This window comes from Cyprinus carpio, chromosome B16, assembly GCF_018340385.1.
Source record: "Cyprinus carpio isolate SPL01 chromosome B16, ASM1834038v1, whole genome shotgun sequence".
Taxonomy (NCBI): Eukaryota; Metazoa; Chordata; class Actinopteri; order Cypriniformes; family Cyprinidae; genus Cyprinus; species Cyprinus carpio.
Window position 1 is genome coordinate 27,203,849 of NC_056612.1, and position 18,348 is coordinate 27,222,196.

General features: G+C 34.1%; 1 protein-coding gene across 3 annotated transcripts in view; it reads left to right on the forward strand.

Annotated features, from left to right (window-relative positions):
- Positions 1-18,348, forward strand: part of LOC109060144 (mannosyl-oligosaccharide 1,2-alpha-mannosidase IC-like) — a 191,385-nt gene that overhangs the window by 2,741 nt on the left and 170,296 nt on the right. Inside the window, exon 1 of one of the 3 annotated variants that reach the window (XM_042741780.1) lies at positions 712-2,756. The exons of 1 other annotated variant lie outside the window; for it this stretch is intronic. In XM_042741780.1, the coding sequence (XP_042597714.1) occupies positions 2,205-2,756 (552 nt within the window). In that variant the 5' untranslated portion in view covers positions 712-2,204. Of the gene's footprint in view, positions 1-711; positions 2,757-18,348 lie in introns of those variants that run through there. One more of the 3 variants, XM_042741781.1, reaches the window with a different exon arrangement.

The window sequence follows — 18,348 nt, forward strand, 5'->3', positions numbered from 1 at the left end:
ACTTTCTGAAATGATGGATACGCCCCTGCATTACACATAATAAATATACACAGTAGACACACATATATTATGCAAACAAAAACTTTTATTTTATATGTGATTAATCGTGATTAATCGTCTGACTGCACTAATTATCATGTAAGAAAAAAAAATGTGTAGAAACAATTTCAACTCATAAATCGCTAAATTTCACAATTTACTTAAATAGTTCTTCACGTTTAAGCATCTTATGGCGACATTTACCATTTTAATGTTCACTTTTTTTTATTTTTTTATTTTTATTTTGCGTAAAAAAAATTATTTACAACTTTGGTATTTTTTTTATAGTTTTTGAATAGCTTGCAGATAAAAACGAATATAGCAATAATTTGGACGACAGCCTAAACAGCTTTTCTACGCAACCTATCTAACATAATAACGAAAACATAATGATTAAACGGTAAGTCTGCAACGAACATCAAATGTTCTGGGAACGCTTTTTGTGAATCGGTTCATCGAACGCCGAATCGGGTTAAAATGAATCGGTCTTCCGAACCATACAGTATAATGCTAAAACTTACCACTTATAATTCCCTTTGCAAATGCAAATGTATCTTATTTTAGATAAGATAGTTTAGTACCCCAGCCCGCCACACGGTGGATGTCTCGGCTCGCTCCTGCGCGCGCTGGGCGCCGTTAATGACTCGCTCCCCCTCGCTCTCCGCTGCTGCTGATCAAAGGCGTTTGCAGCAGACCGCCCAGGATAGCCGCGGAGTCACAGAGCTCTGCTTCTCCTTCTGTTCGCGGATCGTAACGGCTTCATATCAAGATGTTTACACCACGAGACTAGCCCGCAAAGATCTGCCTTTTCTTCCGTTCTTCTCTGGCGATAAACCAGGCGCGCGCGCAGTAATGGGAAGACGCGGCGTGTTTTCATTAGGTCACATTTCCGAAGAATGATCCATCCATCTGTCGATCACGTTTTACGAGCACAGACATCCTTCTTCACGCATTGGACGTAGACTTTCGGAGCACATGAGAGTTTTGAGCATACACGGTGCTTAAACAGAGCAAACCAACAGTTTTTTATAAACACTTGGACCGAATTTCAGGGTCTCGTCGCTTCGCTGACTCTCTTGATTTGATCTCTGGATGTATTTTTGCAGCTCTTGTGTCCTGGAGTGGTGTGCACCGTGCCAAACGCGCACAGATGTTGTGAAATAACCCATGATGTTGCAGTTTTGGGGGTTTTGGCTGAGATGTGTCATATTTCATTCACTAAACTTTAGTGTTGCTCTGTTTGGCCATGAGTCTTCATCATCATCATCATCATCAGTAGCAGCAGCAGCATCATTAGAAAGCATTTGTGTGTAACCACGTTGATGCTTGCCTTTTAATTTTAATATTCACGAATGTGACACTTTCAGTTCAGAAAGCTTCAGTTTAGTCTTCTAGTTGCGCATCATCTTCAGAAAGCTGTATGATTTTAGGGACGTGGCATGTATTGCGATTGATGTGTGATACATGCATGACATTATTGGCCACTTTAATGCTGCTTTAAGTTCATAAAGCGTCATCATCATCTTCAGTGTGTTTGCAGGCATTTAATATGCAACATTGACACATGTTGGCTGTGCATACTAATATATATTTCACAAATGCTGCTTTAACTTTTTAAAAGTGCATTTATGTTCATATACACGCGTAATACCATCATTGCCATTTTCAGAAAGCAGTGTGTTTGCTGGCACTTTGCTTGCTTTTGAGGCGTTTTAAAATTCATTAATGTAATGTCTTTTGGCTGAGCATATCATTATATGCTACTTAAATGCTGCTTTAACTTGATAGAGTACATTTAAGTCCATATAGTTTCAATTTCGTGTCCTAGATGGGCATTAACAGTGCGTAGATTGGTTTGGCTGTGCTTAACACTTTGTTGCTCTGGCATTTAAGACCTTAGTCTCATCTCGGTCTCCCAGATGAGATGTTGCATGACTGCTCTGACACTAAAGGAAGCTGGTTTTGAAGCCGTGAGCGCGCAATGACGCTGTTGTTGTGCGCAGATGTGTTGACGCCACCTGTGGTCTCTTAAATCGATCGATTCAGGAAGATTTAGGCTCTTTGACCAGGAGAGAGTTCAGTTTGCACGGCTGCCGCGTCGCTTGTGCTATCTAAGCAAGTTTAGGTGTGTATCGTCGTGCGTCACGCGTAAGTGGAGAGTTTAAATGGTGTTCCGAAAGTTACCCGGTGTTTCAGCATCGGGCATGGGGCTTCGTCTGTCTCAGAAATTCGTGTTTCTGTTGTTCCTGTCGGGGTTGGTTACTCTGTGCTTCGGGGCACTCTTCTTTCTCCCCGACAGCGTGCGCCTCAAGCGCATCTTCCTCTCCAAGAACGAGAATCCCGCGGTGACAGTTGGCTCCGACAATGAGCTTTCCAAAAAGGTGCCAGGGGATCCAGAGCATCTGCGGGCGGGTTTAAAAGGGGGCGAGGGGGCGAATGTCAAGCTCAAAGTGAGCCGCAAGCCCTCGGTCACCCATGGAGCGAGAACCGTGGAGAGATCTGTTGGGAGTAGAGCGCAGGACGAGAGGAGTCCGGCGAGGGCGCAGGAACCGGCGGCCAGAGACGAGCGGGTCACCTCGGCCGCTCATAACGGGGAACGCGCCAGCGCTTACAGCTATGAGGCGTTTAAAAAGTGTCTGCTCAAACCAGCTTTGGGGAAGAACAAGGGAACTCCATCGGATTCCGAGACGCTTCAGCGGAGGGAGAAAGTTAAAGAGGTGAGATGATCTGCTGTCAGTTCTGCCACATTAGCTTGGTAACTGATGACATGCCAAGTCGTATTTATGCGATAAACGTCGAAATAAGTGAGATAAAAAGTCGAAATTATCACAAAAATCAAAATATATTAGTTTATGGTATTTAAATCGGAGTTCTGATATTAAAGGTTATAAATTATGCCATAAAAAGGCAAAACAATGATGTGATAACTATGAGATAAGAAGTCGAAATTATTACATGCCGTAATTTTTAGAGGAAAAAGTTGGAATTATCACAAAAATGTATACATTATCACAGTAAGTCATCTCTAAGTATGAAATAAAAAGTCAGGATAATTATAAATTGACATACTAAGTCATGAATAAGTCATAAAAAGTCAAAATTATGACATACTAATCCATAATTATGAGATAAAATTGAAATTTTGACATACTGTTATTGTGAGTAGTCAAAATTGTGATATAAAAGGTTATAAATTAGGGCATACTAACTCGTAATTATGGATTAAGTAGTCAGAATTATGACAAGTGAAAATGACTAGATAAAATGTTATCATTATAAGATAAAAAGTTGGAATTATGACATGCTAAATTATGAGAAAATTAAAAATGATTGGATAAAACACATTTTAAGATGAGTTAGATTGGTGATGTACCAAGTCCTAATTATGGAAAAAATTTAAAAATTATGACATACTATGTCATAATTATGCCATAAAATTTGAAATTGACATAATCAACAGAAAATGACACTTTTCATGTCATGGAAAAGAATTTCAACTTTTTATGATGTTTAATAATTTTCACTTGTCATAATTCTGACTTTTTTAACCCATAATTGTGACTTATTAACTGATTTAGATTATATTTCAGAAATAGGCTTCCAGTTGTGTAGGCTGAAAGGCTGTAGATTTGAAACCTGTAAGATGAGTTACTCCAGTGGATTGTGCCTGTAATAATTGTCATTGCACAGGAAAAATAGATTTGTACACATTGAGCCCTGTAGCTGGGCATGTTGTCACACTCGTTCTTGCATATTATAGGCTATGAACGAAGACTGAAAGAGTGAAATGCTTATGAAATGCAAAACTATTTCAAACCACTTGCCAACAAAGATCTAAGAAAGCTGCATATAAAGAATGTGTGACAACTTGCCCCGTACTTTTGGATTCTTAACATACAGTAAGCTAGAATCCATAGAGCCTGTATGAGCAGATAATGACTGCTGTGTCACTTTCCTAACTGACACTGATCGGGGTGTGTTTGTGTGGTTGAATCCAGATAAAAGCCACCTTCGGTCTGCTTGCTCTGATATGTGTAATGCAGGCTGTCTTCAGGTGATTGTTAGAGCTTTGTTTTCTGTGCTACTGAAAGCTCTTGTGTCAGAATGAGTTTTGCTCTCACATGGGGATGAGAAAGCTGAAAATGCACACCCAACACTGAAACATGAGCTTTAGTGCTACTTTGCTTCTTTTTGTTGTGGGCGTTGTGCTTTAGTGCAGTTAAAAGTGCTTGTTTTGTTTTTATACTAAACATTGCTGTTTTAATTATTGCTGATGTTTGATGTTGAGCTTTGAACTTCAGCATGTAACTCGCCACACAGTTTGTCAGGATTTTGCGATTCTGCGATTGCTAAATTTATCACAAAAAAAAAATAAACTCACATCTCAACTACCCAGACAGCACGAGTACATCTGTAAGACGTCTGCTAAAGATCTGGGAAACATCTGCTGTTTTTTTTTTTGTATTTTTGCATTTTTTTTTTTAATTAAGTAAACAAAATAGGTTTTGTCTTATTTATCATTTGTATATAAAACAAATCTTTATAAGAAAAGAATAATTTATGAAAATTTATTCAGCCTCATTTCTTTAAACCCTCATGACTTTCCTTACTGGGACACAAAAGGTGAAATTTAGAAGAATATCTTTTCCAACATTAATGCAGTATGTCTAAAGACTGATCTGATTTGAGGACTTCAGTTTGAGTCTGTTTCTTAGAAAACTCTTATGACCTCAGAAGTGTGGAAAAATAAAGCGTTATATACTGCTTTGATTTTCATGTTTCGGAACTTGACAACATTTTCGTTATATTTCAGGATATTCTTTCATCTGTTGTGTTTGAGGGAAGAAAAAGACATTGTGGTTTGGTGTGACATGAAGGGAAGAAAATGATGACCGATTTCTCATTTTGGGTGAATTTCTCCTGTAAATGTCAGAGTGCTGTTTATTCAGGTTCATATGGTTTCGCTGTAGTTCAAGACAAAGGTCCAGCCTGCTGACATCATTGATTTCTCTAACTTACTGAAGTCAGACTTTGTGAAATGAGTAACTGTAGAAACACAGTACATTCCCAGTGTGCAGTAAGCGTATTGAAATGTCTTTTTATGGCTAGGTATGGCTGAAATCCTGCTTTGAATTTTCTGTTGTGATATCATATTTCACAGTGTCAGAAGTGCTGGACGGGTTCCAGAGCCGCAGGGGGTTTAGAAAGCCACTACTGGACTGGGTTTCTTACCTTGCAGTGGGCAGGAGTGCAATGAAAGGAAAATCAAGTAATCGACAACAGAACAAATCATTTTTTTGTGCGTTTGACTTTGAAGTCAACTTGAAACGTTGTTAGTAACCCACACTGAAAAAAATCCTGTTAAAAAAATTCACTATTAAAGTGTTTTGCATTGTGACGTTAATTTTACTATCAATGCTCATTTTGCATAAATCAAACATAAATGCTTATTTTGCATAAATCAAATCTAAATCGATGCATGTTTTGCATAAGTAATATGAACATATTTTGCATAACAAAAATAGGGCCTATTTTAGGACCATTATGATGTTCTGCACTCTAGAATTAATTTGAATATCAATGCTTATTTTGCATAAATAATATCAGCATATTTTTGTAGTTAAACCTATTATAGGACCATTATGATGTTTTGCATTGTAGCGTTAATCGTACTATCTACTAACTGTATAAATCAAACATAAATCAATGCTTATTTTGCATAAAAAATATTAATATATTTTGCAATGAAGCATATTTTAGGACCATTATGATGTTCTGCACTCTAGAATTAATTTGAATATCAATGCTAATTTTGCCTAAACTATGGCTGAAATGTTGTATATGTTGGATATTCAAAGACATATTTAGAGCGGGGCTTTAGTTTTTGCATCAGGAATTGATTGGGTGGTCAAAAAGTGGGTGTTACTTAAGCCAGGAAGGAGTTGAGAATCAGCAAATAAGGCAAAATGTTTCAGACACCAAAGAATTTCATGAAAATAAGCCATTTTTTAAATTCAGAATGAGTAATCATCTGGATTGTGATTTGAAGTTAATTGCATGTTGAATGTACCTGTTTGTTGATGTGTATTAACCTGCTCCGACCTACTTGCATGTAATTTCAGTGATTCGTGGAGGGTTTGCAGTGTTGCTATTAAAGCCACTTGCTGAATTAACTATTTAGGTTGTGCTGTTTTTACACACTGTTTGCCTCACAGATGCCTCTGGCTTCCCTCTGCGCCGCCTCCTGTCAGAGCCATGCATATTCATGTCTGACCTAATCATCATAAACAGCTCCATTAAATATTAATAATCCAGCAGACAAAGATCAGCTCATTTCGCGACTGCTATGGTTCTCAAAAATCATCCCTTTCTTAGCTTTTGGAAGAAACTACAGATGGAAGTAATGTAAATTACTTGTTGAAATGTGAACTCGGATCTTGTTGGCAGTCTTGGCAAACTGAAGTATGGTCGTTTTGCTCATTTGTCAAGCAAAGTTAATCTGTTCGGCCAATATTATTGAATTTGCATTCAGCAGGTGTTCAGCGCTGTGTGCTTTGTGCTTGAAGGACTCAAAAACAAGGACTGACTTTACATATGTTCTCCTTGAACCATCGGAATCATCAACAGTGAGTAAGCTTGATGTGAACAAAGTCAAATATTGACCTTAGAGCTGCAGTTTATTTAGGCTCAGAATCGCCTGCTAGGACTGGATCGGATGGTTTGATTGACATGTGAAGCGACCAATCACTGTTCGTTTCCGTTGTGTGACTTTCAAGGATGAGCTAATCTGAAACCAGATCTAACTAGTCTAATAAAACTCGTTTTGAAACACACATGATGTTAAAACTAGTTCTAGGAAGCATCGTTGTAGCCGTTTGGAAACTTGTGAATACTCAGGAATGGATCTCAAGAAAATTTAAGACTGATTCCGCATTAAGAAAATGAAGCCTATTATAACGTTTCATGGTGTGGTGTTAATTTTAATAGCACTGCTTATTTAGCCTGAATCAAACATAAATCAATGCTTATTTTGCATAAATAATATCAGCATATTTTTCATTAAGAAAATGAACCCTGTGTTCGGACGATTATGATGTTTTGCATCAATGCACCATTTGATGTTTGATGTGCCTTAATTTTTAATTTCAGTTCTTAATAAATCAAACATAAATGAGTTGCTATTTTGCATAAATCAAATGCAAATCAATGCTTATTTTGCATAAATATTATCAGAATATTTTGCATAAAATTAACCGTTTCAGGACCATTATGGTTTTTGCATAGGTGTTAATTTTAATATCAGTGCATTTAGCATAAATCAAACATAAATTGATGCTTATTTTGCATAAATAAATGCTTATTTTCATAAATAATACCATATTTTGAATAAAGAAAATAAAGCATGTTTTAAGACCATTATGATGTTTTACATTGTGGAATTACATTTAATATCAGTACTTAATAAGCAAATATAAATCATTGCTTTTTTTGCATAAATAAGATCAACATCTTGTGTTCAAATAAATAAAATAAAAATAAAGCCCGTTTTTGGTATCATTGTTTCTTTTGCATTGTGGCAATAATTTTAATATCATTGCTTATTTCACATAAATCAATCATGAATCAATGCTTATGCATGAATCAAATAAATCATTGCTTATTTTGCAAATATAATATCAAATATTTTGCATAATTTTTTTATGACCATTATGATATTTTGCTAGTGTTAATTTTAATATCAGTGCTTAATTTGCATATCACATTTATTTATTTATTTTTTTTGAAAATGAACCATATTTTGGGTCCTGTTTGCATTGTGCCATTAATTTAACTGTCAATGCTCATTTTGCATTAATCATACATAAATCAATGCTTATTGATTAAAGAATATATGTTGCATAAAGAAAATCTTTTTAGTACCATAATGATTTTTTTTTTTTTTTTTTTGCATTGCAGCATTGATTTCATTATCATTATTCATTATTGCAGTATGCTTGAGCCAAAGGTGGTGCTTGTTATCCATATGGTATATGGATGCAAAAAAACTATTTTAGTTAAATCTGGCCTTTTTCTCTGATACGTGTGTATAATCTTTTCTAGTTGGCTGTAGCTGCACTCATGGCACCCGCTTAAGGTTGGAAATCAGTTTTTTGAGCTTCCCCAGAAAGTCTAGAGGAATTTGTGGTTCGTATCCACGAGCATGTGAAGCTTGTCGAGTCTATGGCCTCTCATTCATCAGTGCCTCCCTGCTTTTGTCACGGGGTGCTGACTGGAGGGTTTATCCCCTGTTGGGACATGCTGAATGGGCGTTCACCGCTCTGCGAGATGGATAGAGTTACAAGGAGCAGCTTGGCAGAGCTCGGCCTGAGGCTGAGAGAGAGAGAGGAGCCATGCGCTTTGATGAGCTCTTCCTCTCTGGAAAGCCAAGATCCTGTTCCACTTCTCGGAGCGGAGGAGGACGCCGCGGGCCTCGGAGCTACTGGTGAGGGGGCAGGAGAGCGCAATTAGCTTCTGGCTATTGAAACGGGGGAAGGAGAGCGGCCGCTAAACGAGAGTCATGATTACAGCAGCTGTTCTTCTGTTTGAGCCTGCGCCGCTGAGATTTGCCTTTCTTAATATGGACAAACTCAACTTGATGCGATTAGTGCTTGGTTACATTTAGGCTAGATTCGGTTGCCACAGTAACTGTGATGAGTGATGTATTGCACAGGCTGATGAATGAGCTGAAACACGGACATTTAGAAAATTAGTCAATATTTAGTCAATTCTGTGTTAAATAAGAGTTCAGTCAGCATTGTTTATTAAAGGAATAGTTCAGGCAAAAATCTATTTTCCTGAATGTCTTCACCCTCAGATCATCTAAGATGTAGATGAGTTTGTTTCTTCATCAGATTTGGAGAAATGTAGCATTGCATCAGTGTCTCAGCAATGGATGCTCTGCAGTGAATGGGTGCCGTCAGAATGAGAGTCCAAACAGCTGATAAAAACATCACAATAATCCACAAATAATCCACAGCACTCCAGTCCATCAATTAATGTCTTAAGAAGCCAAAAGCTGAAGAATTAATAATAACACTTCCTCCAGTGAAAAAGTGTTCTGGTCTGAATCAAGAGAGAAATCTGCACAGATCGTTTAGAAGCCAAAAAAGTCGAAAACAGTTCTAAACAAATATGTGGCTGGATTTTGAGGTGAGAGATGACGGGAGATGAACTTTTTCACTGGAGGAAGTGTTGTTATGGATTAGAGGCTCGCATTTTAGCTGGACGCATTGGTTGAAGTTAAAAATGTCTTGATGGAAAATGTCTTGGTTTCTTACAAACACGCAGCTTCTGGCTTCACAAGCTGTTCATTGATGGACTGGAGTGCTCTGGATTATTGAAAGTGAAGTGACGTGGTGACCAATACTCAGAATTTGTGCTCTACATTTAACCCATTCAAGTGCACACACACAGTAGTGAACACACGCCTGGAGCAGTGGATTATTGTGATGTTTTTATCAGCTGTTTGGACTCTCATTCTGATGGCACCCATTCACTGCACAGGATTTTTGGGTGAACTGTCCCTTTAAATTGGTCAGTCACCAGCTGTCTGATCACTAACTGTTTGCACAGGACACATTGTTCAAGTCCTTCTGCATTTTTTTTTGTTTTGTTTTGTTTGTGTATTTCTTTCTTTTTGAAGTTGCCGTGTCAAGCTAAATGTAGTTCAAATTTTCCATGACCTTTGAAGTTGCTCATAGTTACTGGAAATAGATTTGTGAGTAATGCAAAATCAGACCAAGTCACAAGTGAAGACCAGTTTATGAACCAAACTGGCTTGCAAGCAAGAGTATAACTGTAAAAATTCAATGCCATTTAAAGGTTTGGGGTTGGCATGATTGTTTTTCTTTTGAATAAATTAATACTTTTATTAATCAAGGACACATTAACTTAATCAAAAGTGACAGTAAAGACATTTAGAATTAAAAAAAAAAGATTTCTATTTCACATAAATGCTGTTCTTTTGAACTTTCTATTCATTAAATAATCCTGAAAAAATTGTTGACACGAAAACAGTTGTGCTGCTTCATATTTTTAACATTGATAATAATCAGAAATGTTTCTTGAGCAGCAAATCAGAATATTAGTATGATTTCTGAAGATCATGTGACACTGAAGACTGGAGTAATGATGCTGAAAATACAGCTGCGCATCACAGAAATAAATTATATTTTAAAATATATTCACATAGAAAAGTTATTTTAAATTGTAATAATATATTACAATATTACTCTTTTTGCTGTATTTTGAATCAAATAAATGCAGCCTTGGTTGAGCAGAAGTGGCTTCTTTGAACAAAAATTTGTTTTGTTTTTTACTATAGTAATTTCCATGATTGTTCCCAGGCCTGGAAAAACCCAAATCAAAATTTCCCTAATGTTTCCATGTTTTCCATGTAACCCTGTTGAACTCTGTGCTTTACTCCACGCTAATGTGCTCCATATGGCTGTTTTGAATACAGGAACGCATCCTGCGTGAACGGCCCATAAGTGTACTTGCAGTATAATTCAGTAATAAACATTACTGTGATTATGTGCTGTAATGTAACCGAGTAGAATTTTTTTTTTTTTTTTTTTTTTTTTTTTTTTTTTCAGAATGCAAGAACATTTTTCAAATATGCAAAACTCTTTGAGATGCAACACTGTGATTCATATTTAATCAAAATGATATTCATGCAATTGCAGAAGATTTATCTAGTGCATGGAAAGCTACAGCAGTTGTTACTCACTGTTAAAGTGTAGGATCAAGGTCAGGTAAAGCAAATAATTTACCAGTTGTTTAGTCTCTAAAGGAGCAGTTTGTTTGTTTTGCTTGTTGCACAAACCTCAATGTTTGTTATTTAGAGTTTGCTTTGCATCAGATTCCAGTAAGCAGACACGGGTGGACGTGACCTCTGCATGCGCTCGGCTCCGCTCCCAGACAAACGCTCTGCTGGGGACCAGAGTTTTCCATTGTGTGTTCAGGAGTATTTCCAGTTCAAATTCTAGCTTTTAAGCTTGCGGTCCGCTTCAACTTCCAAACTGGTGCTTGAAAACCTCTACTCTTTTCCACCACACACTGGCCGTGTAATTATGGTTGTACTAATTATAGAAAATCAGACGCATGAGAAAGAGACAATGACTTTGTCATGGTTCTGATGAGGGCTTGGCGGCCTGACATTATAGACCATGCTGCGGTAGAAATGTGTCAGCTGCTAGAGATTTTTCTGTACTGCTTATATTGTGATAGATTTCCAAAAATAGGTCGCTTAAGTGACTAAACTTTTTTTTATTTTTAGTTGCATTTTCACCAAAAATCTCTCTTTTACACACACACACACACACACACACACACACACACACACACACACACACACACACACACACACACACACAAACACACACACACACACACACACACAGAGAGATTTAGAAATAGAAAAAAAAGTTTGTATAGTGTGTGTATGTACGTATGTATGTGTGTATATATATATATATTTAAATAATTTTAAATGCTATTATTCATGTGTTTTAATACTTTAATTTGAATATAACATTTTCCATTTCATTTCCATAGTTTTATTAATATTTTGTAATATATTTTATACAGACACACACACAGTTGTACTTTTTTTATTAGATTTTTTATAAATAATTTGTAACGTCTTTATTATATATATATAGATATATGTATATATATGTATATGTATATATATGTATATATGTATGTTTATATATATATATATATATATATATATATATATATATATATATATATATATATATATATATATATAATATATATATATATATATATGTATGTATATATGTATATGTTACAAAATATTTATAAAACTATATAAAAATGGAAAATTATATATACAGATTAAAGAATTAAAACATACATGAATAAAAAGCATTTAAAATAATAGAATGTTTTTAAAAATATAAATGTATTTTAAAATTATTTAAAAAATATAATTAATAAATAAAAATATTACATGTGTTATGATGAAAAATGACACTTTTTTTGGAACTGGAGCCTTTGAAGAATTTTGTCATACTGCTTTTTTGCTTAGTTTTTCTTCAGGTTATTCCATCCACAGGACTGAAAAAAGTTTTTTTTTTTTTTTTTTTTTTTTTTTTTTTACCCGTTTAGGCCTACTCTATGTCTGTTTATTATCACCGTTCTCTTTTCTCTGTGTTGTTCTGTCATTTATAGTCGATCGCGGTCGTCTGTTTGTGTGGCCGCAGCCTTTGGCGCTGCACTCTCTGGTGTAACACACGACGACTGAAGATGTTATTGCTGTGGAAGAATAATGATTGTGTCTTCGGCTCCATCTGAAGCTTAATCTACTTCACTAGATAAAAAAAAAAAAAAACTGTTTTTTTTTTTTTTTTTTACGATATGTAGGCCTACCTCTGTTTTTGAAAGCATGCAAAAATGACATTAACAATCATGCAGTTACAACAGGAGTCTGTGTGATAAGACATAATAGTAAAAATAGTAAAAGCACACTTTGAAAGTATGTCCATAATACTTAAACATTTATGCATGTCTATAAAATCCATTTTATTTTTCCATCTGTCCAGTCTGACTCTGTTTTAGTATGTAACTCCCATGTTTTATGAACCAATCAATTCTTAATGGATAAAACAGTCCTTCTGTAAATTTGTTTTCAGTAAGTAACCGTCTGCAGTGTTTTGCCTCTAGACGTCCGTTTCCGTGCATCACTGTAAACATAGTTTTTGCTTGTTATTACAAAAGGTTTGTAGGTACTCTTCTGTGGTAGTCAAGATGAAGCTGTTCTGAACCCAGAACATGGAGAAGGGATGAGTCTTATTGCTTTAGGCTTTCATCTCTTTTCTGAGGGCTGATTTTGGTCTGATTGGACAGAATCAAAATCTGTTGTGCAATATTTCTGAAAGCGTGATTTTATTCCTCTGATTGCTTTTTGTTTGCATTCAGTGTTCAAAGAGAAGCACAAACTATTAGGCAATGAATTATTATTTTAGCAGGTACCGTATCATGTTGTGAAACGTTATCATTATCAGTTCAACTCAAGTTTATATGATGTTTATACAAGTGTGATGCTCAGTTGTTGTTTTTTAATGGTTTTGATGAATCTCATGAAACCATCAAGAACAGATGGTTTTTTTTTTTTTCCCAAATATCAAAAGAAAATTAAGCCTGTATTAGGATTATTAATTAATCCCATTTCAATAATGCAAAACAACTCATTGCTGTAATGTGGAAAAACATATATATATTTGTTATGATGTATTAATGACAGTATTGTTTGTTAAAAAATCTAATGTAAAAAACATTGAAAATAATGTGATTTAATATTAAAATTCATAAAATGAAAAATATAATAAATATTTGTTTAATAGCATGAATGAATAAAGAAATATTTTTTTTTATTATATAATTTATTTTAAAGTTAAATTACTTCTTTTAATGTTTAACTGTAGTAATATTTATTATTACTGCAATATTTTTTTTCTCCATTTTCCTATTTTTTGGGGGATGAAAATGTGACCCAGACATGCCTTTCATGATTATCATACATGATGCAATATTTATTTGATAAACATCATTTTGATTATGTTTGGGAACATAAACTGCGGGAAGATGTGTTCAAATATCTGAATTTGTGATTTGATTTGAGCTCTTCTATTGGATTTGGTACCTCACAGACTATGTTTATTATATTTTCGGGTTGTTCTTCATTCAATAAAGATCAGAGGAGGAATGCAAATCATGAAAGTAGCACAATTCACAGAAATGCTGTTTAATGCAAAACCGCTGGAAATGAAGCGTCATGTTCCAGCCGCCGCGGCGCGTTTCATCAGGATGATGGCTTCTGTGAATGCGAGCGGCGTCTTCGGTTCAGTCTGGCGCTGCGAGTGTTTTTCCACTGGGGCGACATTGGTAGAAATAGTTTTTAATTAACTGGATGTTTAGTGCGTCGCCCTGCTTTTGGGAAGGGTGTTTTGTTCATTACCAACACAATTAGGCCGTTAATGAAACAGCAGTACACAGAAATCATTACAGCCGAAAGGACTTGAATCATTTTTCCTGTTCAGCTCATGTGGGAGTGACAATATCTGCCCACTCTGTTTACAGAACGAAGCGAAGAGCAAATAAATTGCAGTCGTGTTAATGATTGTACATCAGTGTGTTTTCAATTTGTAACACAGAGTGATGAATAATGAAGCATCACTTTTCAAATGTCAGAGAAAAATAAAATGCGTTCCCTTCCGAGAGAACTTCAAACTGCGTCCTCTAGAGGGCGCTATGGGGAACGCCTTCAGCGTGACCGGTGTCTGAAGCATACATCCAAACACGACAATAACACTGCCGGCGACAGCCTATGACATCATCACCTGGCGCGATCACAGTATAAAGGGGCGCCGGAGAACATAAATGTCCTCACTTACATTATTTGCGGCTTCCGTTGTGACGTGAATAATAGCTAGTTAGTTTATCAGCGTATACTGTATATATTTTTTCGATAGAGATCCCACAGCAGGCAGAACTTGTTATAAAGTTAGTGATAACAAGGCCCGCCCATTTAGAGGTAAGATATGATTGGTCAGTTTTTCTGTCATTTAAAATTACGTTCCCATTGATTTACTGTTGCTTGGCCCTCTGTCATTTCACAGCTGGACCACCAATCACAGGCGGAAACGTTCTAATATGGAGAAAATGGGCGGAGTTCATTTAACGCAAGAGTTTATTTCCACAGAAATTGTATTTATTTTATTTAGATGATGATTGTGTAAATGTGAATTGCTTAAAATGGGAAATTATGACTTTTTATTAAAAATAATATTTAAAAGTTTGTCACTTTTAAATAGTTTGCTATAATATTTTATTGTAGTATTTTTTTTAAGTAGATATACAATAATATAAAAATATGTGCGTGTATATGTGTGTGTGTGTGTATATATATATATATTTACATTAATATATTTGATTTTAAATTGTTTTTTAGTTAGTTACAATTTACCATAGTAATATTTATTAAACTTATACAGTATATATTTTCTTTTTAACTTTTTTATTTTACAGTAGTTATATAGTAACATATCTCACTCTATAGTCATTTCTATTATTAATTACATTTTCATACTATATACTTAAACTTAGTATGCACAATAATATGAAGTGTTTATTTAATTATTACTTATGATACATGTGTATATATATGTATAAAAATATTTATTTGTTTTTATTTTAAGTTTTTTATTTGAAAATTAGTTAACTATAATGATTTTACTGTAGTAATAATTATTAGTTTGATTATCATTCTATGCACTTTTCAGTGCTAATTCTTCACTGCACGTCTTTAGTACATACTGACTATTGTAACGCCAAAAGACGGTTTGTGCTGGCACAAGCTGTTAGTAAATCTGGCCCAATAAGTGTGTGTGTGTTTATACAGTATAATTCTTATTATAAAATGAAATGGTTTACTGTTATAACAAAAAGGCAATATTCTTATTTTTAAATAAATTTTGTGCGATTACATTTTTAAACCTTTGTTTACATTAATGTGCTCTGTTTTCATTCCCGTTTCCACCGCTTGTTCATATTCCTCATGCTAACTTTAAGCATATTTGGTTGTTTTTGCATGAGCTTGGTTTGACGTCAGAGTTTGGTTTGGTTGAAAGCAGCTTTCTGAGCTCTGTTTTGGACCAGTGAAGCGCACATGAGTCCACTTGTAAAGCCAGTCTGGCGGTCTGAACTCTGTCACAAGCGACATGAAAGCGCCCGTTCTCTCTCGCAGAAGTCAGCCGTTACTGATGATGCTAGATTTGCATAATGCACTATAATGCACGTCTAATTTCTGCTTCTCTGACGAAATTCCCTTCAGAGAGTGACTTGCGTTCTCCAAATCTTTAGCAGTGTTGTTCTCTTCACATTTTATCTAGTTACACTGGTAAACAGATGCTAGTATTCACGGTTATACCCATGTTAATGACACTAATTTAATGCATACTGGATCTGAAAGTGTTGTGCAAATAGACCTGCAGGTTGAAAGGGTGGATTTGACGTTGAGCTGAGAAACCAAAATCAAATGTGCATTTACATGCATTTTTCATCTACGTCTGTATATTTACTTTAATACTGGTACTTTGTTGATCTGTAACATGCTTGTTATTGTTTTATTTTAAAGCTTTCATTATAGTATTTCATTAAATTCTTATATGCATAAGAATTTATATAGAGTTATATAATATAATATAATATAATATAATATAATATAATATAATATAATATAATATAATATAATATAATATAATATAATATAATATAATATAATATAATATAATATAATATAGAGTTTTAATAATTAGGCTATTTGATTTTACTGTTTACTTCTAAAATGTAAATATTTTACTATAATATTTTACTGTATTAGTACTTAATTTGATTATTCTGATTACTTCTAAATGTAAATATTTTACATATAATATTTTACTTTAATAGTATGAATGCATTTATTTTTATGGTTCTTTATTAATAATTTTATTATACTGATTACTCTTAAAACTTTTTAATATATTTTACTAAATATGTGAATTTTTAAATAGATTTTTATGAATAATTTGATTATACCGTTTACTTATAAAATGTTATTAATTTACTAAATATATTAAATATATTATTTATTGTTTTTAATTCATTATTGATGATATTTTTTTACAGTGTACTTTTAAAACTTAAATATTTATTAGAATATTTTACTAAATTTGTTCATTTTTTTATTGTTTTATTAAGTAATTATTTGATTATATGGTTATTTTACTGAATATATTCATTTTTTTATTAACTTTCATTAATAATTTGAATGCACTGTTTATTATGTAAACTTAAATTTTACGACAATATTTTACACAGTAATATATTTATAAATTTTTGTTGTTTTTATGAATAATTTGACTATATGGTCAGGCTAAAAGCTGAATATTTTGCTATGATATTTTACTAACTATATTAATATATTATATTAATTAGTGTTGTATTTATTGTATTTTATACATTTTTATTACTCTTTACTTCTTAAACTTAAAGCAGTTTACTACTTTATAATTGTTCAATACTTAATGGCTTCATGCCATTTGTTTGCACTTAATATGCATGCACATTTATGTAATTATATTATTTAAATGTATGTATTTATATTTTTATTAGCATTTGAGCTATACTTTTTAATATTTAATGCTTCAGTTGTGTTTGCTTTCATGCAACCATGACTTCTTATGCATGCATGCCAGTCACGTGACAGAAACACAGTGTAAGACGGTTTGCTCGAGCAGTGGCTGTAACGGCTGTGTCCGGAAGTGATCCACCCTCTCTGTGTTTATGGTGTGGTTTCAGAGAAACCCAGAAACAGGAAGTTGTTTTGCAGGTGTGGTCGTGCAGAAGCAGAGCCCAGAACCCCTCTGCTCTGACCTGGACCTTAACTTTTCATTTGTCAGTATATCTTTGGCAAAACGGCAGAAATGTTGAAGTTGCTTTGCTGTGTCAGATTGAGTCTGAAAGTGTTTCCTGTTCACTCCCTTCCGTTTTCACATATGAAAAAGCTGCTGGCCTAATAAAGTCAACACAAAACAGCTTTTTCCATATGATATATTTAAATAAGAAACAGAATATTCAATGAAAATTATTTAGTTTCGATATTTATTTGTAATAGGAACATTCATAGAGAATCATGCATTAATACGTTTAACAGTCAAATTTTTTTAATTGACCTTCAAAGATTCAGAATGGGAATAATTGCTTTTTATACTGTAAGATATAAACAGAATAGAGTTGCAAGATGTAAATGTAGAATTGTGATGTATAAACAGAATTACAAGTTATAAACAGAATTGTGACGTATAAACAGAAATAAATAGAATTGCGACATAAACAGATTTGGAAGATATAAACAGAATTGTGATGTATAAACAATTGTGACGTATAAACACAAATAGAACTGTCACATATAAACAGAATTGCGATGCATAAACACAAAATTAGAATTGTGACGTATAAACAGAATTGTGAGATATAAACAATTGTGACGTATGAACTCAAAAACATTTTATTGTGATGTATAAACAATCGAGATATAAACACAGAATTACAAAGCATAAACACTGAAATAGAATTATGGCATATAAACAGAATTGCGTGATATATGTACAGAATTGCGACGCATAAACACAAAAACAGAATTGTCAGATATAAACACAATTGTGACATAAACAGAAATAAATAGAATTGTGACATATA